The sequence below is a fragment of the Dasypus novemcinctus genome, chromosome 11 (assembly GCF_030445035.2).
Source record: "Dasypus novemcinctus isolate mDasNov1 chromosome 11, mDasNov1.1.hap2, whole genome shotgun sequence".
Taxonomy (NCBI): domain Eukaryota; kingdom Metazoa; phylum Chordata; class Mammalia; order Cingulata; family Dasypodidae; genus Dasypus; species Dasypus novemcinctus.
The window spans coordinates 93,265,185-93,292,735 of NC_080683.1; the positions used below are offsets into that span (position 1 = coordinate 93,265,185).

A 27,551-nucleotide genomic window follows, 5' to 3' on the forward strand; every position below is an offset into this window, starting at 1 on the left:
TAAAGACCATAGAAGAATTAAGGCTTTAACTAGAGCACAATGTGAGATAGATGGCCTTTTTTTTTTTTAAGATTGACTATGCATTTATGCTGATGAGACTGGCCTAATGTAGTGGTTTTTCACTGGAGTGATTTTTGCCCCCCAGGGACATTTGACAATGTCTGGAGACAATTTTGATTGTTACAACTTGGGAGAGGTGCAACTGGCATCTAATGGCTAGAGGCTAAACACCCTACAATGCACAGGACAGTCCTGATACAACAAAGAATTATCTGGCCCAAAATATCAGTAGTGTCCAGGATAAGAAACCCTGGTCTTGTAGTAAAGAAGAAATTGATGATGCCTTATTTATAGGCTTAATGTTTTACGTAAGTCCTTGAAGTTTAAAAAAATCTGATATTAAGGATTAAATAATACTCTTTCTAATTAAACCCAGAAAAATTGTTTTCCCCTCTTCACAAACATATTTAAATTTCCTAAATATTCAATAAATGTTTTATTTGCAGACTTTTGATGAATATTTGAAAATGTAGTTGAGAGAATCACCATTTATTATGACATTCCTAAATCCAATTTGATACTTTCAACCAAAAGAAAATACTGTACAAAAATCATACTTCTATATGGTAATACTTTCTAAACAGTTTACTCTTCTATCTGGAAATTCTTCAATTAAACAGAAATGAGGACTGCATAAAATACATTAACTTGGAAGCCTAAGTTAATGCATTTATGCATCTCCAATATGGTAAAGAAATTGGTATATCTTTAGTCTACATTGTTTTTCATGACCAGTGCCTGTGTGTGTGAGATAAAGTTTAATAAAATCTTGGTGGAACTGCATAAGTACTACCACAGGTAGAGAACTCTAGATTTTCTTGGAATAAAATATGAAAATCGACTCATTGATAGTGTAATATAGGGAGCTTTTTTGGGACATTGGAATTGTCCTGAATCATGTTGCAATGACAGAAACAGGCCATTATGTTTTGTCATAACTTACAAAATTGCATGGAAAGAATATAAACTATAATGTAAATTATAATCCGCACTTATTGGCAATGTTCCAATATGTGTCCATCAATTGTAACAAATGTATCATACTAATGAAGGATGTTAATGTGGGAAAGTGTGGAGAGGTAGGGAGTGGGGCATATGGAAATCCCCTTCATTTTTTATGTAACATTTATGTAATCTAAAGTTTCTTAAAAAATTTTTTTTGAAGACTCATTGATTAAATTTATGATATGAAAAGTTAGGTATATAATTCTGGTATATACATACTGATAATAAATATACCATTTTAAAAAATTGTTTTGCATTTTGGGCTCCAGAAAAACTTAATTCATTTTAACAAGTAGCTACTGCAAATAAAGGTTAGAATTCACTAGTCCCTTCTATTTTCTACTTTCAGAGATGAGAAGTCTGGAATGATGACCTACGACCAAATTCCTGCTACAGTTCTCTATAACAATAGTATAAAATGCCCAGGGACCTCACTGTATACAGGATCTCCTGCTTTATGTGCATATGCGGAGAAGAGCTTAACCTCAATTTTGTCACAGCTAAGGTTCTTCCAGCTTTAGTTTCCTAGGCCTCTGATTTAAAGTATTTCAGTGGAGAACACAGTTTTGAGAGTTAACCCAAAATAGTTTACTCCTCTTTAGAGTACAAAAAGATTGTCAGAACTATATCATTAATTATAGGCTTCTATTGCTCATATTAAAGAATGTCTAATACATTATGTTTTGGTAGAGTTTTTATTTTGCTGCTGATTCTGATTCTTTTCCTGTCGCTAACTGCTGTTTCTCCGTTTCCACTGCTGGTTTCCCTTCATCTGCAGGTGTCCTTCTGTTTGCTTCCCAACCACTTGGGTGCATTTAAGGATAGTTTTAAAACTATCAGCTAATCACTGACTACTCCCCATCCCTTACCTCTGGGCTTCCCTTTCCCCAAACCTGCTGTGACTTATTCCTGTTTTCTAAACTCTACACTCACTTTGGCCCCAGAATTGCATGAAACTGGACATGCCTTTAACAACTCATCAATCCCCCCCCCCATCTTAAGATGCTCCACTTTTATATTCCATTACAATGTTAGTAACTTTTCCAACCATGATCTCGCCCAAGCTGAAAGAATCAGTCATCCTCAGCTCCTCTCTCCCCTTCATATCTAACCTGCCCTTCTGTGTTCTCGGGTTGGTCACCTACCACTTTCCTGCCACTGTCCTATCAATCCTTGTAGGAAGTGGTACAATGTTACGTCATGTGTGGTTATTACAAATGCCTCACAACTGATTTCCTGGCCTCCATTCAGCCATGTAACCCTCCAACCGTCCTCAATAATGTTATTGTACAAAGGAAGTCATGTCAGCCCACTGTTACAACCTGCAGCATTATATAAATCAAATCACTGCTCCAGGTGGTTACATTCAAGAGTAAAATTGTGGCAACGGAGTTTGCTGGGACGGAAGGTGCAGGGAGCCAATCACCGAGCACCGGGTCCTTGGCTGCAGTGCAGTTGGAGGGGGGGAGGGGGAGTCAGCGGTTGCCATAGAAGCACCCAAAAGCTGGAAGGAAGGGATGGAGGGGGGTCGATGGAGGCTGGGCTGCTCCAATAGGCTGATCCCTAGCAACCCTTCGAGAGTGCTCAGGGCAGGGAGCCCCTTCTAGCCAAAATCTGAACCCTCCGCACTCCCAAGCACTCCTTTCACCACCCAGATTCTCCCCTGCTAGGCCCCTGCGGGAAACTGTCTTCCTTGCTAGACTGTAAATTCATTGAAAGCATGCCATATTGTTCACTGATGCATCTTCAATGCTGCCACCCCGCTCCCTGTTTGGCAGCCGTGGCCCTACTCACTGTCTCTGTTCCTTTGGCTTAGGCAGTCACCAATATGCTGACTCCCAAATCTCTCCCCAAGACATCTTTTCCTGAGTGGTATTCCCTCCTGCTTACCAGGTGGCTCCACTCGGTATTCTGAAATCAAACTCGACATTAGCCTTCTTCCTAGAAACCAAATACAACGAAAGCCCGAGCTCCTTGTATTTCTTATCTTTGTTACTTGATCATCCACTAACTTGTCCCAACTGGAAGCCTTCATTATCTTCACCCTTTCCTGTCCAGTAGGCTGTGCTTCATGTCCTGTTTAATCTACCTCAGAAACATCTCATCTCTGCCCTCCTCTTCCTTCCACTAGGCCTTCATCACGCTGCAGTATGAGGCACCTAACTTCTCCCCACACTATGCTGCTTTCTCTCCAACTCTTTGCCACTATCCTCAAATACTTTTCAATGGCACAGATACATATCTTCTTTGTTTTTAAGGATTAAATGTGGAAACACATGGAGCACCTCCTATGCACCTTGCACAAAACTGGTGCTTAATAAATATGGAGTCATGTGAGTAATGATTCGTTAAATGAGACAATTGGATAAGAAACCGAAAGCCAATTAAAACTTTAATGAAACATTTCGTAGATGATTGCTTTCATTAGTAATTTTAATTTTGTCTACAGATCCCATAAGCAAATTTAACATAAAACTTGTATATATTATTGTTATATAATGATTAGAATCGCTTAGCACAGCGCCTGGCATGTGGCCCAACACACTATATAAATGTGTATTTTCTTCCTCTATACACACATATAACCTTACTTTCAGAAAAATTTTCTTAAAACATGTTCTGGAATATAACTTTATATACGTACCTAGTTACTACATATGGTATTTGGAACATACACACACATGCAGTTATGAAGATAATTTCCTGATGTGTAGTATGAATCTTGAAAGTCACTCTTTAGGATTTAACGCAATAGTTTATATGTGTATGAATCACCTTTGTTCATTGTATACCAACATGAAAATGGTCTAATATTCATGCATTGTAGAGATATTGTAAAACTTGTTGACTCTTAGTTTTCAGATGATAATTCATTATTTTCCAGACACTATGCTAGAAACTTTCATATATTATTTTAATTATTTTAGGTACTATTAATCCCTTTTTCCAGATAAGGAAACTGTGGCTTAGAGTGCTTAAGCCACCCTTATTTCTAGTAAGTGGCTTCAGGATGTTATACTCTCCTGATCTTCCTCCTAACTTGTGCTTCAGGATTTCTGAGAGTGGCTATAGTATTGTTGAGCGCAGCCCTTTTCTCTTCTCCATGCACACTTTTTCAAGTTGTCTCATCCAGTGACGGGCTTTAGATATGGTGGTAACTCACCTATATCCTAACGAATATTACATTTTTCTCTCTAGCACAGACCTCTTCTTTGGGATGCTCTAGGCCAGGACTTCCCCATCTCTATGTCTTTCTTGCCTCTAAAAGTTAGCATATAACTGCCTCTATTTTTCCTAAACTCAATCTTAGCCCAATCTTCCTTATCTCAGTAGTTTCCACCAGTCACCCAGCTGCTCATACCAAAATCATTCTTCATTTCTCTCTTACATGCAATTCATCAACTAGTCCAATGGCTCTGTCTTCAAAATACATACCAAATCCGACTACATTTAACAATATTTACCACCTCCATGCTAGGAGAATTTATTCACATCTTTCCCTTAGACCTCTGCAGCAGCCTCCTTTCTTCCCTTCTTGCCCTGTTTGTCCCTTGTATTCAATTCTCCAACCAGCAGTAAGGGAGTTTTCTGAAACTGTGTTGGATCATGTAACTTCCCTGAGCAAAACCCCTCAGTGACTTCCTGTGATATCCACATCCCTTATGTAGCTACAAGACCCTGTGACCTGGCCCTGCCTATGCCTCCAGACTCAGCTCACTTCTATCCACTGACTTAGTGTGCTCTGGCTGTTCTGCCTTCTCATCTCAGAGCTTTTGCACATGCTGCTCCTATCTAGAAGCTCTTCCCAGACCATCATTCACATGTTCCTCAACTGCAGAGGCTGTCCATGACTACTGTATCTAAAACTGCATCCATAGCCCTCCCTACGAATCCCTTGTTCTGCTTTATTATTTTTATAACATTTGTCATGGTCTAAAATGTTTATATATCGCTCCATAAAGTTTGTTTTCATATTGTCTCTCTCTCTCCCAACAGAAAATAAGCATCTCAAGGCCAGGGACTTGGACCATCCACTTACGGCTATATCCTTAAGTACCTAAAACAGTCTGTGAAACATAGTAGAAATAAAGAGCACCTGAAGAAAATAAAGAAAAAGAGAGAACTGTGTTTCCAGTTCATGCTCTGTTTGACCCACCAGGCTGCGCTGACTCTCTCATTTTTGTAACTTTTTGCTTGTAATAATTAAAGATTGGCAACAAGCCAGTAGAGGCTTAGTTAAATAAATCCTGCAGGATCTATGCAATAGAATAAAATGCACCTAAAAAAGAATGAAAATGAATCCATAAAAAGAATGAAGATGAATCTATAAAAAGAATGACGATACTCTCTACGACAAAGTATATAAAAAGAGCAGTTGCAAAGCAGTGCATAGAGTACGCTGAAATTTTACTCCTTTTTGTTCTCTGCTTGTCAGAGTAGAAAATAAAAAGGATTACTTGGTTATTGTGAAGCATAGCTGTATCCAGAAGGAAATAACAGTTTTTAAAAGGGCTCTAGTGTGGTTTACACATGGTTTAATTGATTGGCTCTCTATCCCTTTGTCCAATCCCGTTATTTCTTAACTTCCCAAGTTAGTTTTTTGGAGGGTTTGCAGGTCGTAAGAATAGGTTTGGCCTTTGGTTTCATGAGTCCTTCTCCTTCTTATTTATCTTGAACCCAGCCATATATTAATCATTAGATTAAAGGGTTTGAGGAATGATTCAGATATCTTATAGAATTTGGGTGCAGAAAAATGTTCTAGTATATTTTCATAGGAAAATTTTCCCATGAATGCATTTCATTAATAGGAATGTGACAAAATTTTAGGTTTATATTTTTCATAAGGCAGTGTTATTTTATCACTGACTTTGGGATTTTAATATTTTTAGCTTTATAAACTTAAGTTCAAATGCATTCTGAAGTCCTCCTCCTTTTCTTTACCCATGCCTGGTCTATTCTTGATATAAATAGAGAACAGTAGACAGCACTTAATTACTTAATTTGGGTGTTATATAAAGATACCACAGGGAGTTGGCTGGGGCTCCATGAAGGTGAGTACTAATTTATCCATGCCCTCAGGGATGCCAGATAAATGTTTCCTTTGTGCTATTCTTACTCCATGTCTGTGGCTATACCAATAGCTACATTCAGATCCAAGAATCCAAATCCAGAGATGGGCTATGAGGCTCTTGTCTTACCTTCATCTTCTATCTCCAATTCGAAGTCCTTTGAAGGGTAAGGAGACAAGGAACATTCATGCCCTGGCTGTGATGTGTCCTATTAGCTAACTTTGGGCAGCTTCTACTGCTTCTCCAGATATCAGTTTCTTTATCAGTAAAATGATGGCTATCAGCTAAAACTGCTGAACCCTTATTATGTACCAGACACTGTCCCACATACTTCATATGTATCAATTTATCTAATATTTACAAGTTCACTAAAGGTAACTGCTATTATTATCCTCATTTTAAAATGAAGTAACAAATCGCAGTCACTTTCAATCCCATTTATTTTTTTCTATTGCATTTATCTTTGATATTTTTTATAAATCAACTTTTTTAAGATCACTTTCATCATTTCATTCCTTGCAGAGCACTTATATACATATATATAAACATATACATAAACATTATATATATATAAAACTTTATTTGTATTTCTATAAATAGATAGATAGGTGGGTATATAGATACAGATAGATAGATACAGATAGGTAGATCTCATGTGAAAATAGAAGTTCCTATAACTATTTTCCTAGAACTGTGAAAAGAAAGAAGTGTTGCCCTATCTAAATAGGGTGAAAGTATTCAGGTTTATAAACTTTGCACTTAAAACTTCCTGTGAACTTACTGCTCTAGATTGTACAGATTCCACCTTGGCTATGTTGCTTTCACAGACCTCAGTTCTCTAATGCTGGAATAGTTTTTGGAGTTGCACAACCTCCTAGCTGTGGAGGTCTTGCCAGAATTCGGGAAGCTGCCCTGTGCAGGGAGATAGAAACAGGAAGCAGAAAGGGGAGTGTGATGTTTGTTATAAGTGTGGTTTTTTTGTTTTGTTTTTTTGTTCTTGCTTCTTATTAGATTCCTGACTCCTAACAGTTAAGAAATTGTATTTCTATAGATCAGTTTTGTTGTGTTTTTAACAAGCATTAGAAAAATTCCCTCCCACTGCCCTTACAAGGTATACATTTATATAGCAAATACAATCTGATATTTTAAAAATTTCTGTAAATTATTCATTTTTCCAATTGCTATTCGTATAAGTCAGGATTCTCCAGAGAAACAGAACCAACCGGATATGTATAGAGATATTTTGAGATTTACTTTAACCAATCGGCTCATGCAATTACAGGCCTGGTAAGCCCAAATTCCATAGGGCAGGCCAACAGACTGAAAATCCTAGTAAAAGTTGACGTTGAAGTCTTGAGACAAAATTTTCACTTCTTACTGGAGCCCTCAGTTCTTTGCTATAAAGTCTCAATTGCAATGAGGCCTACTCCAGTTATGGAGGATAATCTCTTTTACTTAGAGTCAACTGGTTATAGATAATAATCCCACCTACAAAATACTTCCACACAGTAACATCTAGTCCAATATTTGACCAAAACAACTGGACACCATAACTTAACCAAACTGATATAAAATTAACCATCACACCATCAAACTCATGTTACTTACATAGTCGGACATTCTGTACCAAAATACATACATACATATATATATACATACATATATACATACTTAGGAGGTGATTGGCTTTCACTGTGTTTCTCCAGTAATGTACTGAATTTTTAATGTTAAGTTCATACATAGTTCGGCAGATAACTGCTGGAATAGCAGCAAGGTAGGCAAAAATATTTCTTAGCCATAAACTACTACATGCTATGCTGGGGCTTTATAGTTATATATAAATGTGTTTTAGAATTCTTTGTTCAAAATATCTGAAGTTATGCAGAAATTCACCTCAGATTGTTGTGATATATTTGACTCATTTTCTGTTGTAGGCTTAATAAATTATATTCCATTTCAATGGCCAACATTTAATTTGTAAATCTCAATTCTCCAGTGCCATATTTGCAGGGGTTTATGCTATAAAGTAAGCAGAGATTTAAGGTGCTGGTTATATAACTGTTGGCCTCCGCTGCGGCACTGCAGGCGGGTCACTGCAGGCGGGTCACTGCAGGCGAGTCGCTGCCGGGGATCGGGCCTACGCCACGGCCTGACCGGGGCGGCAGCTGGCGGCTCAAGGCTTGGTGGGGACGCGCGGTTCGATGGAGGAAAAACCACGGAGACGAGGTCTATGCGCAGGTCTGATTTTATTCGGGAAGTACATGGGGTTTTATAGTGTCATGGAGGCGGGGAGGTTGTGGGAGGGGCATGTCCGCGGGGCAGCTGAGGATTGGCTGCAGAGGCAAGGGCGGACCTGCGGTTTATGACGTAAGCCATTGATGGCAGAGGGGGTTGTTTCCGAGGTTGTGCCGGGGCGGATACGGGATGAGGGCGGTTGAAATGAGGCGGGGAGAACAGCGATCGGCTGGGAGGGGGAAGATAACAGTGGCTGGGAGGAGGGGCGGAGGGAGGCAGCAGCACAAACTGCTGCTGAGAAGGGCCATAATACAGGGAGGTTACGAGGAACAGGCGGGCAAAGTGTAAGGAAGCGAAAGGCAGGGTGGGAGCAGGGGACATATAACCTCTACTTAAAGTTTCTTGAGGGGGAACTAGGCTTTAGGTAAGTGGACTGATAGTGCCAGAGATGTATTTTTAAGACTGATTTATCCAGCTTTACCCACATCTTTAAATATCCTTCCTGCCCTACCCCAGGGTTGATTTATAGCCAAACTAATGAAGACATTTCCAAGTCCAGGCAGAGACTGTGGCAATTTTGTATTGGTTATTTTGCATTCTTTCTATTACAAAGGGGTAGCCACTCTTGCCTACAACTTTTGGCCCATCTCATAAAGGCATAGCAGGGAGGGGAAAAAAAGTCATGATAAGTAGTAATAATACAACCATGTCAAAATCTGAATTCATAAATTAATGTGCTTTTTAAATAAAAAAATAGTTTTTAAATTTTTTTCTGTAGTTTCCAAAGCTCTAGTAACAGCTATCAATATGTTTGCTGCCACATCATCTTTTTCATATAACCTGACTTAATCCTGCATCTTCATCCTGCCATCAGCTGGTGAGCAAATTGTCTTCAGCTTTTGGCCTGTCCACAAGGCATGTAACAGTGGGCAAAATCCAGCTAGCTCTTTGCACCAGTCCCCTCTTTAGTAGGTGTGGGAAAATTGCATGCTGGGAGAGGGCAGCTCAGAATAGTCCACAAATATGTACTTTCACATCAGATAGCCCCAAAGCCTGGACTAGTGTGAAGCAACTGAGGCATCTAGGGTACAAAATTTAAGAGAGGCTCACTCTCAGGGTTGTGCAAAAATTCCCCTAATAGCTATTAAAACTAAGTCAAACTGTGTAAATCTCTCTGAACCTGTCTCCTCATTAGAATGAAACTGACCAGGGTAGGAAAATCATGGTGGAATTATAAAAACAAAGTGGTAGCTGATAGCCAGTAGCAGCATATGTAGCTATGGAATGCAAATTAGTTTGTGAAGATTATATGGAATGAGATATAGAAAACACATGCTAGAAAGCCTGCTTTAATAGACTCCAGATAGAAACTATCCTCCCTACCCCACCCAATTCCAAGACACTTAGGACCTAAGGGTTGCTTATTTAATAAAGCTTTTGAGACCTTGTGCAAAACAGCTTCCCTGAGTCTTATGGGCCTCAATTATAAAGTGTAAATAAGCCCTTCTGACCTCACAGAGTGTCATGAGGATTAAAAATTATACCCCTGATGGAGAGTGGGTGTAGCTCAGTAGTTGAGTGTCTGCTTCACATGTACAATTACCCGGGTTCAATGCCTGGCTATCTATATCTACATCTATCTATATATCCCTGAAGTTTATCTATACCCCTGAAGTTCTTGTAATATGCAGATGTTCACTGAAGGCTAGCTCCCTCCTCCACATAGGTCTTTTTTGTGCACATCCTGTAGCTGTGGCCTGAGTGTGACCTGCCTAACAGTACTTTTCACTTGATTAAAAAGTATGTGATTGTTAAACTGTAATTTCAGAGAATGACGAGGAACAGGAGGCACCCACCTCTCTGGCTAAACCTGGCTGGTACTTCCAAGGAAACACTATCCACCTTCATGAATTCCTGAGGAAAATGACCGGCAAACCTGAACCCAAGATAATTTCTGATTGAAGCAGCATCCTTGTTGCCCACTTTCATAAACAGCTGTAAACGAAAACCCTAATTCTAAATGCATTCAGTTTAGTTATCACCCAACTCACTTCTCTTAAATGAGTCCTTCTTTTGTTGATATAAACTAGGTCTTATCTATAACAGAGTAAAGCAAGAATTCCAAATAGAGCACCACAGCTCTAGTAGATGCAATGGATTAGTGTGTGGGACATCTGAAGAATGATAGCCTAATAACTGAGTCCTTCAGAGAAGTTTCTATTTGTAAAATAAGCAGTGGCTGATATTACATTATGGATTAGTCCAAAGGAAGCACACTTACTTTTGATATCCTCATCAGACTGTTGAAGTTGGACATTGGTACATTTAACAGTAGAAGACTTTGAAAAAATCTTTACCAAGAGTCCCGTGAGCAGCAGGAACCAGTAACAGCGCCTGCCTTCAGTGACTTCTACAATCCCACACCCCAGGGCACTCCTTAGGGTTTTGGTGGCCAGAACATCCTGACATGGAAGTTTCTAGTTCATATTCCTTAACATCAGTTTCTCATCTGTAAAAGGAGGGGTATAAACTAGATCAACTGGGCTATCCATCAGAAGACATGAGGAGCTTTCTAGTGTCCACATGCCTGACTCTACTCTCAAAGATTGTTTCAGCAGCTCTTTTGAAAGGGGTTCCCAGTTGGTTTTGATATGCACTCCTGAGAAGGACCCACTATAATAAGTTCCCTCTAAGACCTCACTAGCTTGCTAATTTACTGTAGACATGTGGACTCTGACTTCTAAGGAAAAGTGAATAAAATAATTTATTTTGCCTTTCTTTCTTTGCAAATGCCTTGTATAATTTCTTATGGCAAACCTAGAACCTATGACCCAAATGAGGTAGGTCACCTGTAAAGTTATTCAAGGACATTTAAGATGTTTATGAACCTTTGATTTGCCGTGCTCTGATGCAAGTTGAGGAATTTTTCTTCTGCTATGTAATAAATACCACTCTCTTTCATGATTCTTATTTTTCAGAATTTTCTATCTGACTTATAGGTCACTTACTATGGTTAACAGCATGCATTCAGATATTTTCCCAGCTCATCACTATAGCAAATGGTAGACAGTTCTCATTCCTAGAGGAGCTGAGAGAGACAAAGGCAGAAAGCCTGAGGATTCAGAGCATCTACAGAAGAAAGGAAAATACTCTGAGATAAGGATTCCTTTAGCTCTTTCCTTGAAAGAAAAAATTTTCATTTCACATATCTAGAAATTGGTTGCTTGTGCCAGGAGTGATGAATTTTTGTCAGTTACTGTGATCCTTCATGCCATCTCAGCTCTACAGTTCATCTTGCTGATAATATTTAAATTAGGCCAACATAACGTTATTTGACCATCTGTTTCTCTTCACTGCCTCGTGCTTTCATCCAGTGCTGTGGCACCATGGGTGTCTTTTGGCTGATGTGAAGGCAGTCAACTCTGACTCACTAGTCACATTCCTTGTCTCTTTTGCTTGGCCATGAAAGCTTTTGTGTTCCCTCTTCCTGGATCTAACTTAACTAAATTGGTAACTCACTCGAATTTACTTACACTGCCCAGCATGAACTTAGAAAAAGACATTAGGGAAAGAAAAGTAAAATATGTTATAAATCTAGGAAAGGGAAATAAGTGTATAGAAGCAAAATGATGCAGAAAAGAAAAAAGTTTAGAAAATAAAATACATTTATCCAAATTCATTCCAGTGGAATAATCAAAAAAGAAGGAAAAACTCAAGTCAAAATATAACTACCACAGGGTGAAGATATGGAATAGAGAGTTTAGCCTTAAAATGTACAGGGTTCCTATTTGGAACAATGGAAATGTTTTGGGAATGGATGGTTGTTATAGTGGCACAACATTGTGAACGTAATTAACAGCTCTAAAATATCTCCCTGAATGAGGTAAAAAGAGGAAACGTGAGATTGTATACATGGTAACAGAATAAAATGTTTAAAAACCCAGGGAACTGCACAATACAGTGAACCCTGAGTTAAACCACTGACTGTAATTAATAGTATAATTATAAAAATTTGCTTTGATCATTGTAACATATGTACTATACCAATGCAAGGTGTTAATAATAGAGTGATATATGAGAATCCTGTATTTTATACATGATTGTTCTATAAGCCCATAACCTCTCTAATAAAAAACACTAAAAGCAAATATCTACAAGGTCATTTTTCACACCTATAACTAATAATTCCTTAATATCATTAAATATTCCAGTCGATGTTTGATTTTCCTTAGTTGTGTCAGAAATATCATTTTATATTTAGTTTGCTGAGTTAAAATTCAAACAAGGTCCACATATTGCATTTAGATTAGATCCTTTGCTTCTTAAGTCTTTTTAAATGTGTAGTAGCTCCCTTCCTATTTTCATGCCATTCATTTGACAAATAAATGGGATTTGTCATGTAAAAAAAAGCATATGTATACATAAAACTATCAGCAGACTCAACAAAATGTTAGAATGGAGAAGTCAGGTTTCCATGAAGTTTTCCATTTAGTAACATTCAACCTTCAGGCTGCTAATAGTGGTTCTGTGGGTTGCGTTCAGGAGAGCCTTTTAAAACAACCTTCAAAAGAAGGTGGGCCTTCTAACTTGAATGACTTTGGAGGAGTTTCCACTAAAGAGAAATTAGGAGACTTGGTTTAGTCAAAACGATTTGAGAATGCAGGTAATAAGAAAAAGAAGAATCAGTGGGAAAGATTCCTCTAGCATTGCATAAACAGTGGCCCCATCCTTCTCCCAAGAATCTTTTCTCTTGGTTATTTAGTTATAAACATATAAAACAGAGTTAATAACTGGCTTTTAGACATGGATAGTGTTAAGTCTATGGCTTTAATCTTGTATTTCCTAATATTAAATTGAAATAAATAATGTACCTTCCCCACCCAGCTCCACTTTCCCATTCCACCCCTGTCCACTGAACATGGACACAGAAGAAAAGGGACGGTTTGGCCTAGCAGCAAGGTTAAAATAAAGGCCTAACCAGGTTACAACTTTAGCCTGAACTCTCTTTCCATCTCTCATGCTATTGGGATTCCGGGAAAGGTAGAGTTGTAGGAGGATGGATTTCCCTATCATGTCAGGATCTGAGGCAAATTTTTTGCTGCAAAATTCCCAGCTGTGACTCAAAACATTATATAAAAATAAATAAATAAAGTATCTTCCGACTCTTGACTACAAAATCATCCTGGTTAGACTGAATGCCTTCATGTTTCTGCATTTTGTTTTCAGGCAGTATCTGTGCTGATGGGGCCAAATTATTTGTTTTATCTACTTTGTGAAAAATCCTCCATCATATACCTTTCCGCTTATATTTCAGGCAAATGAAACAAATAGGTGTTTTCAAAAATTATGTTCTGACACAAACCTAGAACCACAATTCCTAAACATCAGACTCTTCATTAGCATTTTCACTACTTTTTGTTCAGAAGTTCAGGTCTGTTCATACTTCTACCACCAAAGTCAAAGCAGCACATCAAAGCCAGGTGGTAAATATTAATATAAGTCAAGAGAGTACAGATTCTTTCCTGTTTCCCAGGGGAAGGGTCGAGAATACAAACATCCTCAATTGCTATAGCAGGAGGAAAGCAGCCCTTAAAGAGAACTAAATAGAAAGTACTGCAAGTGGGTATCTTCTCTTTATTTTGTGAGAAGGACCTGAGTAAGGAAGAAAGCTGTGGGTGTCTAGCCTGAGCTGTATGCCTAGGATATGGAAGAGAAGGCTCAAGGAAAGTGCAAGGAGAGTCTATGGAGGGGGAACCATGAATGTTAATATGAAGTGTGTCACTATGACTCATAGGGCGATATGGCCTGATCAAACCAAAACGATAATACTTCTTTGGTGACCAGAGGATGAGCGAACTTTTTAACAGGGTTTGGAGGTCTGCATAAAGAAAAATTTGTGTCTAAAATTGAGGAAGAAACCAAAAACGAAATTCAAGGAATGGAGCGAGGCTATAGGAGTTCAACAACTGTTCAGAAAGTAAAACCTACATGATGCCTAATTCAATCTAATTTAATGACTAATTTCATTGTACTAAACAGAACATGTTAATCTATAACAAAAAGTGGCACTAGTCTGTTAGGAAAGTAAATACTATTGGATAGACTAATGTTGAGAAAAAAACTAAGGGCAACAAAATGGCATTTGCTGGTTATGTCCAGGGAAAAGAAAAGAAAAGGGATAATGCTTGAAATGGTTGACAATGTAGAAATCAATCACCAAATTTAAAAGGTAAAGTGAACATTGTAAGGGAAATTTGGGATTAACATGAGTGTACAAAAGAACAGCAAACTCTGTAATAACTTAAAATCTTCCCTTCCTAGAAAAGTTATACCTCAGCAAATAAAACTTGAAAAAAGGAAATGCATCAAGAGTCAGCAAGTCTGTTTAATTGTATAACTATTTGATCAACAGTCTCTGCCACAAATTAGAAATTTTAAGCATTTATGTCAAATTTCAATGTAGGCTAAAGGACTTGGATATTCATTTTCAGCACCATAAAACTTCTCTATAAATTACATTTATATAAATATAAAACATAAAATATAAATATGTATGTAATATAAATATTAAATATATACTAATATAAATAAAATGCAATAGCTACTGAATAATAAACTATCATTACTGGTAACAGAAGTTGTAAGTGTTAAGATGCTTGTTTCTATACATCATATTTCAGATCATAATTTTTTTTATTACTTTTTAAAGTGTCACATTGTTGTAAGAAAATAATTTAAGTCACACTCACAGGCAGAATATACACTGATTCATTCTTCTAGAAGCCCATCTTAAGCTTATTAAGAAGAGAATAAAACCAAGGAAGCCTATTTAACTTAAATGCACTAAACTGGAACGGCAAAGCAAGAACAGTTTGCCAATGAAAACAGTATTTTAAGGTAGTAACAATAATCAGTATATAGTGTATCAATTAACATTGGGAATTGTTTTGGTTTATAGGGAAAAAACGATGCTCATAAGTATGCGAATGTAGTTGGACCTCTTATTTACCAGTTTTCAAGCAAAAGTTTGATGGTGGTGACCTTTTTTTTTTAACCTTCTGGAGTTTGATGGTGGTGACCTTTTTTTTTTAACCTTCTGGATGATGCTTACTGTGATCATTTGATAATTAATGATTTCCCAATATTTTATTAACTTAGACAATGCAGACAGAGCTATTTATTTTTATTTTTATTTTAGGTGAAAATAAGAAATATAGTAGAGTGACAGACTTTATTTTTACTTCAAGTACTTGGGAGAAGACAAAAATGGTCACAATCCTCCTCTATTTTGACAGAATAATTCTTCAAGTACTTATACTGGTTAGGAACATAAAATATCAAGTACATTACTATTAGGACAAGAGATTATCAATTAAGACAACAGAGTTAAGGTTTTTTTTAAGATTACTTTCACAAGACATACAACAATTTCCAAAATCTTCAGACTCTTCAAAGATCACATTAGCAGATTATATTTCTAAGAAAACAGTTACATATGAACAGAGACCAGAACAAGCTGATACATAAATGAACATTCACACCAGCCTACATATGGCACAGGAAAACAAAATTGATATTTTTGCAAACATTCTCAATTACAAGCAATAAGCAGGCCTATAAACCTCGATTTTCTGAGGAGGCAGAAAAGGAAAGGAATGAATAGGATTTTACTCAAAAACCATGAAATAAGGAGCATACAGCATTAATTACCCACATAAAAGGTTCACTACTAGAATAGAGAGAAAACATCCAGACTTACATTTTTGTCAACAAATATCTACTAGTAAATTCAAAGAAGACAAAATGGTGGAAAGTCCTCCTCCACGCACCTTATTCAAACCTAAACTCTTTTAATTCTCCCATCCCTAGCCTGGGAAAAGCCGCAGGGGCCTCCCCTCCCAACCCCTGCCCCTGCAGGCTTTCAGTCATTCTTGACTGCCTTTCTAGAACCACTCCACAGAAGGCTCTTTTCCTGCTTCTGGGCTTTTCAGTTTCCCCAGCCTAGAAAGCACCCTCCCACTGTTTTCTTTGGAACTCAGCAACTTAGGGCAAAGCCTTCCAAAAGGAGGGGAAAGGGCAAAGACAGATATTCATCACCTCTACCATATACCCACACAAATAAGGCATCCAACAGTACTGCTGTCCCATCTACTTGACCCTGGCAATCTGCACACCTCACCCCTCACCCACTAAGAAGGAGGCCTGGGGTCTCTCATAACGCAGACTGCAGCCTGTTCCCTCATTTGTTAGGACAGATAAAGGGAAGGAAATGCAAAAGCTGAGGCCTGAGGGCCAAGAAGGCCAGAGAACAGGGTAGAGGCCCCTGGAACATCAGAAGACAGAGTGACTCACAAAATGCTAACTTGGGTTTATCATTCTAGGTGGTCCAAGGCCCAGAAAAAAATTTCCATCTTAAAAGTGAAGCTAAGTTTTTGTTGCCTTAGATCACATCCTGCTCTGGGTCTGTGACCCCATCACTATGGGGCCTTGCTCTATCTCCTCCCAGCTTCTCAAACTAAAGGTCAAGAAACATAGGAGGTTTAGGCATAAAGGATAGGGAAAAAGAGTGGGTTGGGGTTGTCACTTTCAGCCTAAAAGAACACTGCTGTAACTAAGCAATTAACCTTGCTCAAGGAAGGCTTGAGGGCAAGAAGAGGACAACAAGAGATCTGAAGTCTATTTTACAGTACCTCTTTCTCCCTTGCCCACAATCAAGGGGAGAGCCTGCTGTGCCAGTTTCGTTTTCTGTTTTTGAGCTGTAACTGTTTGAGAGAGAAAGGCATAGGACAGGCTCCACAATCCAGAAATACCTCTTTCTCAGTGCCCCCACCTGGGCACCTCAGTCATGTTCAGAGTAGGTGCAGGAGGAATGAAGGCCAACCAAGTTGCCTAGATTTGGTTGGGCTCAAAAGGCTGACTGATGGGAAGTGCCCCCATTCCCCACTATATACCTGTCACGTATGACTGCCCAATCTGCCTGACACCCAGTGAGGGATCTGGGCAATCATTGGACAGGGAGGGATTTTTCCTGTGTGCTGGCTCCACAGGTAATTCCAGTGAGGCATACAATGGTGGCTTGTGCAAAGCTCACCCAGAAAGTTGGCAGCAGATGGGGATTGGCCATAGCATTGGCCATCATAGACTCACCAGTAATCTGGTCACAATTCAGAGTGACTGATGGCACAGGATAACACAGAACGCTTCTCATCCATTACCTCAGTCATGTCTAGCAGCCATACATCAGCCACCTGCCTGTTCTGCCAGATAACCAGCAGCGTAGCTGGCATTGGCCCAGGGAGACAGCAGGGATCCAGTAGTAGTAGCCTGGAATGTCCAGGAGGGGTTGATGGCTGGCACCATCTATATCAGCTTCCAGTAGTGGTAGCCAGGAATGTCCAGGTTGAGTTGATGGTTGGCATCATCATCTATATCAGTTTCATTCTGTAGCTATGAAACTCAAAGAGCTTGCATGGCTACCAGAGCACAGCCATCATAAGGTATAAAGCTCAACTAGTCATTTGCAAAAAGATGTATCAAGCTTCCTTGTGGCTAAATGGTAGATAACCACATTTTAAAAAACTGAGAGAAGACCATGGCCACAGACAGGGGCCAAGTCATGCAAAAGAAGGCAATGTATATCTACAGCATCATATCCTTGACACAGAAGCGGTGGTACACCATGCGCCTGGAACATGTAACAGGATGCAGAATAGCATGAAGACCAAGAGGAAGACCAAGAGCACAGTCATGGAGGCGATAATCTTGCAACCTGTTGTTGAAGTCTTGCAACCAATTACTGAAGATTTAAGAAACCAAAGGACAAAACAATCCTCAGTGAAGAGAAAGCAGATGAAACACTGCATGCTGTTGGCAAAGCACAGGTCCAAAAGGTGATGGTAAGGAAACTTGTGCAGGAGCTTCTCACCAGGGCAGGAGTTAGCCAGACTGGAATCTGAAGGACATGGGGTTCTCCACTGACTGCCTTGCTGGGCCTCTTGTTCCTCTGCGGGTCCCTTCACCCATCAAGTAGTATTGTAGGGGATTGGGCCACAGTTCATCCTTGATAATCTCAGCAATCTTGTCGAATTCCAGGAGGCTGTGGTCTGAGAACCAGCTGAAGAAACTGTGGATAGTGTTTCCATCCCTATTCCTGTGGATATGGGACTGGGGGTCTTGGCCCCGGTGCCATCGGATTGGAGTGGAAAGAGAGACCACACGGCCAGAGGATCTGCGCTCATATTCCTTGACGAGCCCCTCATTTCGGAAGTAGGGGTTGCCCTGAAAGATGAACTTGAATTTGCAGCCTACTCTGGGGTGTTTAAGCTCCTCCACCTCCAAATTGGTCATGAACTTAAGCATATCTTCATCCTGGCCACTGATCATAGGTGATAGCTGGGGGTGGTTCCGAAAGGCAGTGACCCAGAAATTTGGGATATTCTGGATAATGAAACTCCTGCGCTGCATATGGAGCCTTCGCATCCGGCCAAACTTGCGCTCCAGCTGAAGGAAGGCCCTGTCAGCCTGGGCATTTACGTTTGATAGCTCCTGATCGATGGCCTCCAGTGAGTCCATGGAATTATTCACCTTCGGGACTCGGGACCCTGTCTTCTCTTTCACATCCTCTGCCATCTTTTTCTCCTTCTGCGCCACCTTCTTTTCCTCCCCCATCTCCTTTGCTTCTCCTTGGCCCTTGACCGCAGATACTGAGATGGCGCACTTCTTAGATGTCACTTCCTTTGCCTTAGCGCCAGCCGTCACCTGAGCTCTACAGCCCGCGCCACCGCATCCCACTGCGCCACCGCATCCCACTGCGCCACCGCATCCCACTGCGCCACAGGCTTCCGGGGCCTTCTTCCCACCAGGACCCCGCGGCGCTCCGCCCGGACCGCCATTTTTCTGGCTGCCTCCATTTGCCCCGGGGGCAGAGACTGCGTCCAGGCGTCCCGCTTCCTGCCCGGTTTTGGAAGGTGCATGGTTGCGGCTCCCGGGAATTCGGAAACGGAGCGCGAAACCGCAGTCCGCAGAGTCGCGAGATGCGCCCCCTTCCGCGGTGGCCTCCAAGCTGCCCCTGCCCAGCTCCGCCATCACCTGTATCGCCTTGGCTTCTTCACAGAGCCTCCGGCACTGCAGTTGGTCCAGCTCTCCTGCCGCACGGTTGGAAGTAGGCAGGCCGTGGGGTTTAGGAAGAGGGAATTTATCGCCCGCATCGAGGCCGCTCATTTTGGCACAAGTCAGACCAGCGCGAGAAGAACGAGAAGGTCCTTTCTCCTCGGTGGAAGCCGCTGCCGCAATGGCCACTCGCGCCACCCCCTTTCTTTCTGGGTGACGTTGCTATGGCAACTGTTGACGTCAATACTGCAGCATCTTGTCACCGCGGTAATTCGAGATTTTGTTGCACCAGGTAATTTGGCCTGTCATCCAAGCATATTACTTTGTCTCCTTTTTCCAAGGTGTTAACGAGCTAAACAGTCTGAAAAAGAGATTTGATTTATGTAAATGAACGTAGACCAAACTCAGGCAAGTGAGAACTGTGTTGATGAGGATTTCAGTGGCTCTGAAGGAAGTGAATCCCTCATGACTTCTAGCGAGTAAATAATGAGTGGATAGAGCAATTCCTTCCTAATGTCCAGATTCATGGTTATGACCAAAGAATTGAGATGAGCAGAGTTTGATTTTTAAGGAAATGAAGTATTGCTGTGCTAAGTGTGATGATACAAGAAATTAGGAGCAGCCACTAATGAGAGAAAATTAACGGGTTATTTAAATTTGCCTTACAGATTTTAAACACTATGTACTTTGGCCAACATTTATGAAACAATTGGTCAATATTTCCTTTTCATTTTAAACTAACAAGAGAAGCGAAATGATCCTTAGTGGCGACTCCTACACACACGCCAGCAAATTAAAACATTACTGAAAGAAATACCGTTTCAGGGGAATTTAATCTCCACAATGATGCATATTATATGTTGCTTATCATCAGGTTATGATCTTTGTCTGCAGGCAATGAAGACTACAAATATCTGCCACATTTTCTCTGCAGGATAAAGACAATAATCAGCTGTTTGGGGCCACCTAAGTTATTAATGATCTCTTAAAATATTTACTCAAGTAAAAGTTTAGCTATTGTCTATTGGAGTCAGTTAACTCATAGAATTCATTTCATAGTTATGCCATTACTATCTTTTATCTCTGTCAGTTTGTTGGCATGTGAGAAACAAATTTTTGCATATTTAATATCTTAACTTCATATTTGAGAAATGATTATGATTATAACTTGTTGTAATGGAAACTTCTGCCAGAGAGATCAGCTCTTATGATCTCTCTCAAATAAGGGCACAGAAGAGGATCCAATGAAAGTAGGAATCTAGGGAGAATCACCAGCACTTATACTGAGACTTCTAGTGAGGGAAGTAGTACAAATCCCGCCCACATAAGGATGAGGTGCTAATGGGAAAACACTGACAGATATCATAGAGAAATTGCCTGTTACACAGCCCTGGAGCTAAGTCACAGAGGTTTTCCAGAAATTTCAAAACAATTGAGATATATATTTAACCCCTAGTCAAAAGTATAGCCTACTCACAGGACATAACTGTACAAATTGGCCTCTTTACTGGATGCCAATTATCAGTTATCCCATAAAAAATATGCAAATGAGATTCACTCTTACCAGACGATTTTTTATTTCTTTTTTTTTTTTTTTTTAATTTTTTTATTTTTTATTGACTTTGTAATAATATTACATTATTATTTCTTATTATAACCCAAGCCAAGATGAAGAGAAGCAGCAAATGCTGAAAGAAAGTTACTTTTCCAGACGGGCAAAAAATGTGCTTGCTATTTGCAACAGAAAAATTATACAATTATATAGGGTTCCTATCTATGAACTTTTTTTCTCTTGATGTGCAAACCAAAATTTTAAAAAGAGGTTTATAGCTACTACCTGAAACATCCCTGTCACCTGTATCATTTTTTCACCCATAACAGCTTGTTCATTTTTAAAACTCAGCTCAAGTCTACCTCACGTAGGATATAATAGGCATTTTAAATGGATTAAATTTCATAAATAAGGACCCAGAAAGTTCAGAGAAGTTAACTTACCCATGATCCTTGTAATTGCTAATTTTATGTCACTTTGACCAGGTTATGGTTTCCAGTGTTTAGTCAAACACTGGCGTAGACATTGCTGTGGAGATATTTTATAAATGTGGTTAGCATCCACAGACAATTGACATTAAGTAAAGGAGACAAGGAAACTACCTCAATAATGTAGGTAGGCCTCTTACAATGAGTTGGAGGCTAAGATCAAAGAACTGAAGGTTCCAAAAAAGAAATTCTGCCTGAAGACTACATCAGCAACTCCCCTCAGAATTTCCAGCTGCCAGTCTCCCCAACAAATTTTGAACTTGAAACTTCAATATCAACTCTTACCAGAATTTCTAGCCTGCTAACTTCCTCTACAGATTTAGAACTCAAGACCACAACATCACACTTACTGTAATTTCCATCCTGCAGACTTGCACTATTGATCTCAGACTTGCCAGCCCTCACAATTACAAGCCAATTCATTTTACACACACGCATTCTATTGGCTCTGTTTTTCTGGAGAATTATACAGTCCTACATATATTTGGAGAATTGCCTCCTTCCATCTGCTGTGTATTAACTTTTTTAACCACCTTACCATTCTGATAGTTCTCTGAATTATATAGCTTTTATGACCTTTGCCATCCAGATTAGGAATTATCTATCCTCAACTTTTTAACTTTCTTGGTTGTTTTTGCAAGTCATTCTCCTTATCCCAGCTAGACAAGGATGATTGTGTAGTGACTTCTATAGGATCTACCATAATATAGCTCAATGACTATCTCATAGAAGATTTTAATGAAACTTGATGATTTAAAGTCAAATTTAAAAGGTTTTACAAAAATGAACAATATGACTATACTGGTATTTCATTTTGAGCTGAATGGATATATACTGTAGCTATGAACCACCTTTTACATTTTTGTACATTAGAATACAGGATATTTTTGCACACAATAAGCACATTCTACTGGCAATTGGCAATAAACCTCACTGCTCAGGAAAGGATACATCAATAGGTTATGATTCTATGGAAAAACATCCACAGAAAATGCCATGAAAATCTATGAACTAATGTTCCTTCACCAGTAGACAAAAAGTTTAGCAAAATTTCAAACATAATTTAATACTGTAAAATAAGGACTTTACTGAAGTGTACAGTAAATATTGGAAAATTTATGAAATATCTCCTATTGTTGGTTTTTTGAGCTTCAGTCTGTTTTTCAGAATGATATGGTTTATAGTTATGTATTCATTATAGCTTACATGTTTTAAGGGTTTTCTGTATATCAGACACTTAAATGAACTTACCATGGGTGTTCATTTATTCCTCACAATAACCCATAATAACACATAATATTATGACCTCCATTTTACTTTGGCTCAGAAGGAACTGAGGCAAAGACAAATTAAGTCACTTATCTAAAGTCACACAGCAAGTGGTGGAGACAAGATATGAACCAGGTAGTCTGACTCAAGAATCTGTGCTCTCATTCACTATACTATTCTGCAAACCTAGACAACATATAAAATAAGAAGGCACTTTCTTAGAAATATAACCATATGACCATTCCAATATAGTGTTAAGTCCTATCCTTCATCTGCCTCTCCCTCTCCTTTCCACAAAAGTAGTGATAATTATTGGGGGGCAGTGCCCAATTACTGAAAGAAGTAATAACTCATAATCTTCCAGTTCAATATCTTAGGTCAATGGTTCTCAATCCATAAAATATGTCATTTCTTTTCATAACAGCTGTTTTATAACACTTTAGTTTCTTGAAATTCAAAGATAGTATAGCATAATACACAATTTTTTCAAAAAAATCAATATCCTCTTAGTTGTAATTTAAAGGAGAAATAAAAGGAAAGTAAATGTTAAAGTATCTATTTCAATATATGTTTGGTCATGTCTACATTCCATGACATAGTAAATAGATGGTTATATCTATAGAATCACCTGTGTATGAAACAATTAGCTGATACAGGTGTATTGTACTAGAGATATAAGCAGCAATGCTTTTGATAATTTTCTGAAATGGCAAGCAACTTTATGATAAAGTTCTAGAAAAAATGTATAGAATTTCCTCAAGTTATATAGTATGTATCTCTTCAATTCTAAGACACACATTTTTTTCAATTCTAAGACACACATTTTAACAAGACTAGTATGTATGTGTGTAGTGTATAATTATGTATGATGATGCATCATGCGATCAATGGCATCTTACAACGGCTGTCAGCCTGACAGCTGTCAAAATATATGTCATTGCCTGAGCACATGCTTACTTGGTTGTTAGTCTTATTTGTTGTCTGAATAATGTCTGTTGATACCTTCTGGTAAGACCAAGAAAGCACTAGCATCAAAATTTGCCAGAGGGGTGTTAGCGTGTGGTAGATTGAATTAAAGATCCCAATTTAGAAATATTTTTAATCTGCATTCCTATGGGTGTGAAGCCATTGTAAATAGGAAGTGTCTTAATACTAAATGAGAGTGGTCTTAATCTGGATTACTGGAGGTTTTATAAGGAGAACCTGGATGTCACAGAGGACATTGCCATATGATGGGAGACAGAAACACAAGTCAAGAAACTCCAAGGATTGCCAGCAGCCAGCACTAGAACACTAAAGAATCTGGGGAGAAAACAGACCTTGCTGATATCTAGATTTTGGACTTCTTCTAGCCTCAAAACTGTGAGCCAATAAATGCTTGTTGTTTAAGCCAACCCATTATGTGGTATTTGTCATAGCAGCCTGGCACACTAAGACATAGTGCTTAGAAAAAAAGTGTATGTAATTTGAGTGGTGTAACAATTTTTTAAGAAACATTGCCATCATCAAAATGCGTCAAGGCACAGAAGACATTTCTGTTTGGATAAACATAGACATCAAAAACTTTAAGTCAAAATGTGATGGTGATTATTCTAAATCAGATAATTGGATTAATATAACTAATTTATTTCACTCATAATTTTTATATATACCCATGTGTGATATGTAATTTAAAAATCTATTTTTTAAAAGTCTGAATTCTTTCGGTAAGTATAAAATTAAAATTCCAAGTATTAGAAAGCTTTGTGTCAGAGTTTAATTGGCAATTATTTTCATTCTTAGTGTTAAATAATGGTAATCTTGTAATCAATACTGTTTCGGACTAGATGAAATAAGTTGCTTTCAAAAAAGGTAGCACACATTAAAATAGTGCAAAAAATATTTTAATGTGGAGAAATAATGTTATATTCTAGGCTTAATAATAAATAGCTTTTTCTTCTAGAAGACTATTTAATACTAGACAATTATTTTAGGTAGGGTGCTGGCCCTCTCAGATTGCAGGATATCTAACATCCCTAATGCCCTTAATGAATGCCATTTGTACCTCCATTCATTGTATTAATCAGAATTTCTCCCACAAATCTCCCAAACTTCTTAAGGGGAAGATACACACACATATACATACACATTGAGAAACCATTTTTTAAAAATGCCTGTGGATGTGGTATTACCATTCCTGGTTACCAAAGGGAGGAAGTGGTCTTTAAGATGGTAAGGTGAATAGTTTGCCTTTGGTGTTAAAGTATAAGCTGTTCCAAAGGGAATATTAATGGCAATTACAGACCATATATTTATTAAAATTATGTAGTTGTTCAACATAAATTTGATACTTTGTACCATTAAAGTTAAATCAAAATCTTTATTCCATTTAAGCTCACTTGTTACAAAATTAAATTTTTTCAGACAGGCTTAGGTTAGGTTATGATAGCTCCTTGTGGTAACGTTTGGCCAATTTTATTATCCTGCTTTCTTTTAATCATAAGGGAACCCAGCAAACAGCTCCCTGGCCTGAATGATCTCATACCTTCATAGACTAGGTGATAACATACACTTTGGGATCAGACAGATCTGGCTTCAAGTCCCATTTCTACCACTTACTAGATGTTTGATTTGGGCAAGTCACTTTACCTCTGTTTTCTCACATATAAAATGAATGTAATAAAACTTCAGGACTGTCATGAAGATGAAATGAGATAATATGTACTAAGTGTTTAGCACAATGAGCTTTCAACTAATAAGAAGATGAATTATTTATATTATTTTTATACTTAGGCTTACCTCCTTTAAATAGACCATAATGTGGGCAGTGTAAAATCAGTCTCAAATTCTATTATGATATCATGTGATCTATGTATCTTTTTTTTAAAAAGGTAATAAAAAATAAATAAATAAAAAATATATTACAAAACTAGAATTTCAGAGAAGGAAGACATCCACATAGAATGAAGTAGTCAGTGAAAGCTTTGTAGAAGAAACAGAGGGTTGAATTGAACAAAGTAGTATACAATTTGAGTAATCTGAGAAAGAGGAGACACATTGGTACATAGGAACAATACTTTTTCACTTGTTGCCAGCTATTGCTAAATGATTCTAGACAAAGTATTCCCAGTAGATAGAAAAAATTTTACTGCTGTAACTAAAGTGCTTGACTACATTCTTCCACTTAATATCATTTTTAAGACCCTATAAAATGCCTTAAGAAAAAAAAACTATATGAAAGCTATGTTTTTAATAGATAATTTTAACACAATTTTTTGCTCAATGTCATCCTCTGAGGGACACAGTATGGATTTCAAACGAAGTTTGATCTCAAAATCTTTGCTTAAGTTGATTAACACATTCACTTCTTTGATATTGGATCAAGACTGGTACGCAGCCACTATCTGATATCATATTCCAATTAAACATCTCCCATAGAAAGAAATGTGAGACACAAAGACACATTCTCTGCTCTGATAGATATTATAGCTTAGTATAAAAAAATGAGATCTAAATACAAATAATTGTAACGTAAAAATGTCCTGAAAAAAAAAAATTCTGGGATAACAGGGTACTGATATATAATTAATTATGCCTTATAACTACTGTACTTCTGGGAGCCATAAGGCCATCAATAAATAGGCTTATTTTTACCTTATATATTCAGTGTCCAATGCTCATCTTGAAATTACTCAGTAACTTTCCCCCACTGTTGATGAAATTAGAAAGAACTAATCAAAACTTCCCCAAGTAGACTCAGAGAAGAATGGCCATTACTTCAAACGGTTGACTACAATAGCACCTAGACTATAAGGCACCTGTTCTTAGACCCACCTGAACACAGTCCTTAATTGTATGTCCTCAGAGAAGTCAGGACTTGGTGAAAAGGATAAGAATTTAGTGCCTGTTATAAATAATCATTCTCTTGACACAAAGCTCAACAAATAACCATTCTCTCCATTTCTTAGTGATACCAACATTCTTTACAGCAGCCAAATTCCAGAAGAACATAAAAGCATTTGAATTCCTTTGGACCATTCTTTATTTTCTGAAAAAAGCACAACCAAGTAAATTAATTCAGGCAGGAAATATCAAAAATTGTATTTTTAAATACAGGGAGCAGTTCTAATCTGATGAGGTTTGGAGGTTCTCTGTTATTTAAAAATAAAGATAAATAAGTAAACATATATGAAGTTAAATTAATTAATTAAATAAAAATATCCCCTTTAAAAGCCTGTCACGAATAGATTACGATTAACATGCCAAAATTAGTTACAGGTTGCTGCAACATAGTGGAAGGTGTCCTAGCTTGAAACTAGAAATCCTATTTGAATGCAACCTATGGAACTTACCTCTTGGACAATACACTTCAGTTTGCTCAGCCTCTATTTTCCTTTCTATTAAATGGGGATAGTAGCACAATAACTGTAGAATTACAAGTGTAAAATGAGAGCATACATGGAAGTTCCTGGTATGTCTAATAATATTGAGATTTTTGACGACAGGATGTGTACCTGAAGTAGAGTTGGATGTCTGAGGCTCAAACTGTGGTTCTATGGGGCAGGGGCACAATTGTGATGAAGAATATAAGTAAATGTTTTGATTTGCTTTGTTTTTATAATGAAAACCCAAATTCAGGAAACGTGAATCAACTGGAGATAAAGCAGCAGCAGCAACCAAATTTAGGGCAGTGACTTTCAAACTTTAGCATGCATCAGAATCACCTGGAGAGCTTGGTAACACAGATTGCCGGGTCCCACCTCCAGAGTTTGATTCAATAGGTAA

General features: G+C 38.3%; 3 protein-coding genes and 1 long non-coding RNA gene across 7 annotated transcripts in view; 2 read left to right on the forward strand and 2 right to left on the reverse strand.

Moving 5' to 3' along the window:
* Positions 1 to 5,808, forward strand: part of LOC131280434 (uncharacterized) — a 172,860-nt gene extending 167,052 nt beyond the window's left edge. For 2 of the 3 annotated variants that reach the window (XR_009188025.1, XR_009188026.1), the window contains one exon: positions 1,415 to 2,456. This is a non-coding gene — a long non-coding RNA (uncharacterized lncRNA). Of the gene's footprint in view, positions 1 to 1,414; positions 2,457 to 5,061 lie in introns of those variants that run through there. The other variant, XR_011650117.1, reaches the window with a different exon arrangement.
* The window catches only part of COL10A1 (collagen type X alpha 1 chain), a 161,305-nt gene extending 143,321 nt beyond the window's left edge, over positions 1 to 17,984 (reverse strand). The window contains exon 1 of the mRNA XM_071218635.1: positions 17,517 to 17,984. The gene's annotated coding sequence lies outside the window, so the exon portion shown is untranslated. The remainder of the gene's footprint in view (positions 1 to 17,516) is intronic.
* DSE (dermatan sulfate epimerase) overlaps positions 15,032 to 27,551 on the forward strand; it is a 203,291-nt gene continuing 190,771 nt past the window's right edge. The window contains exon 1 of one of the 2 annotated variants that reach the window (XM_058307318.2): positions 15,032 to 19,770. In XM_058307318.2, coding sequence (XP_058163301.1) covers positions 19,341 to 19,770 — 430 coding nt within the window. In that variant the 5' untranslated portion in view covers positions 15,032 to 19,340. The remainder of the gene's footprint in view (positions 19,771 to 27,551) is intronic. The other variant, XM_071218634.1, reaches the window with a different exon arrangement.
* TSPYL4 (TSPY like 4) lies at positions 18,306 to 19,037 on the reverse strand. The gene has a single exon (XM_071218385.1). The coding sequence runs from the start codon at positions 19,035 to 19,037 to the stop codon at positions 18,306 to 18,308; it is 732 nt and encodes a 243-aa protein (XP_071074486.1).

Excerpts from the sequence above, each read along its gene's own strand:
- TSPYL4 (XM_071218385.1), bottom strand. The coding sequence starts at position 19,037 with ATGGGGGAGGAAAAGAAGGTGGCGCAGAAGGAGAAAAAGATGGCAGAG.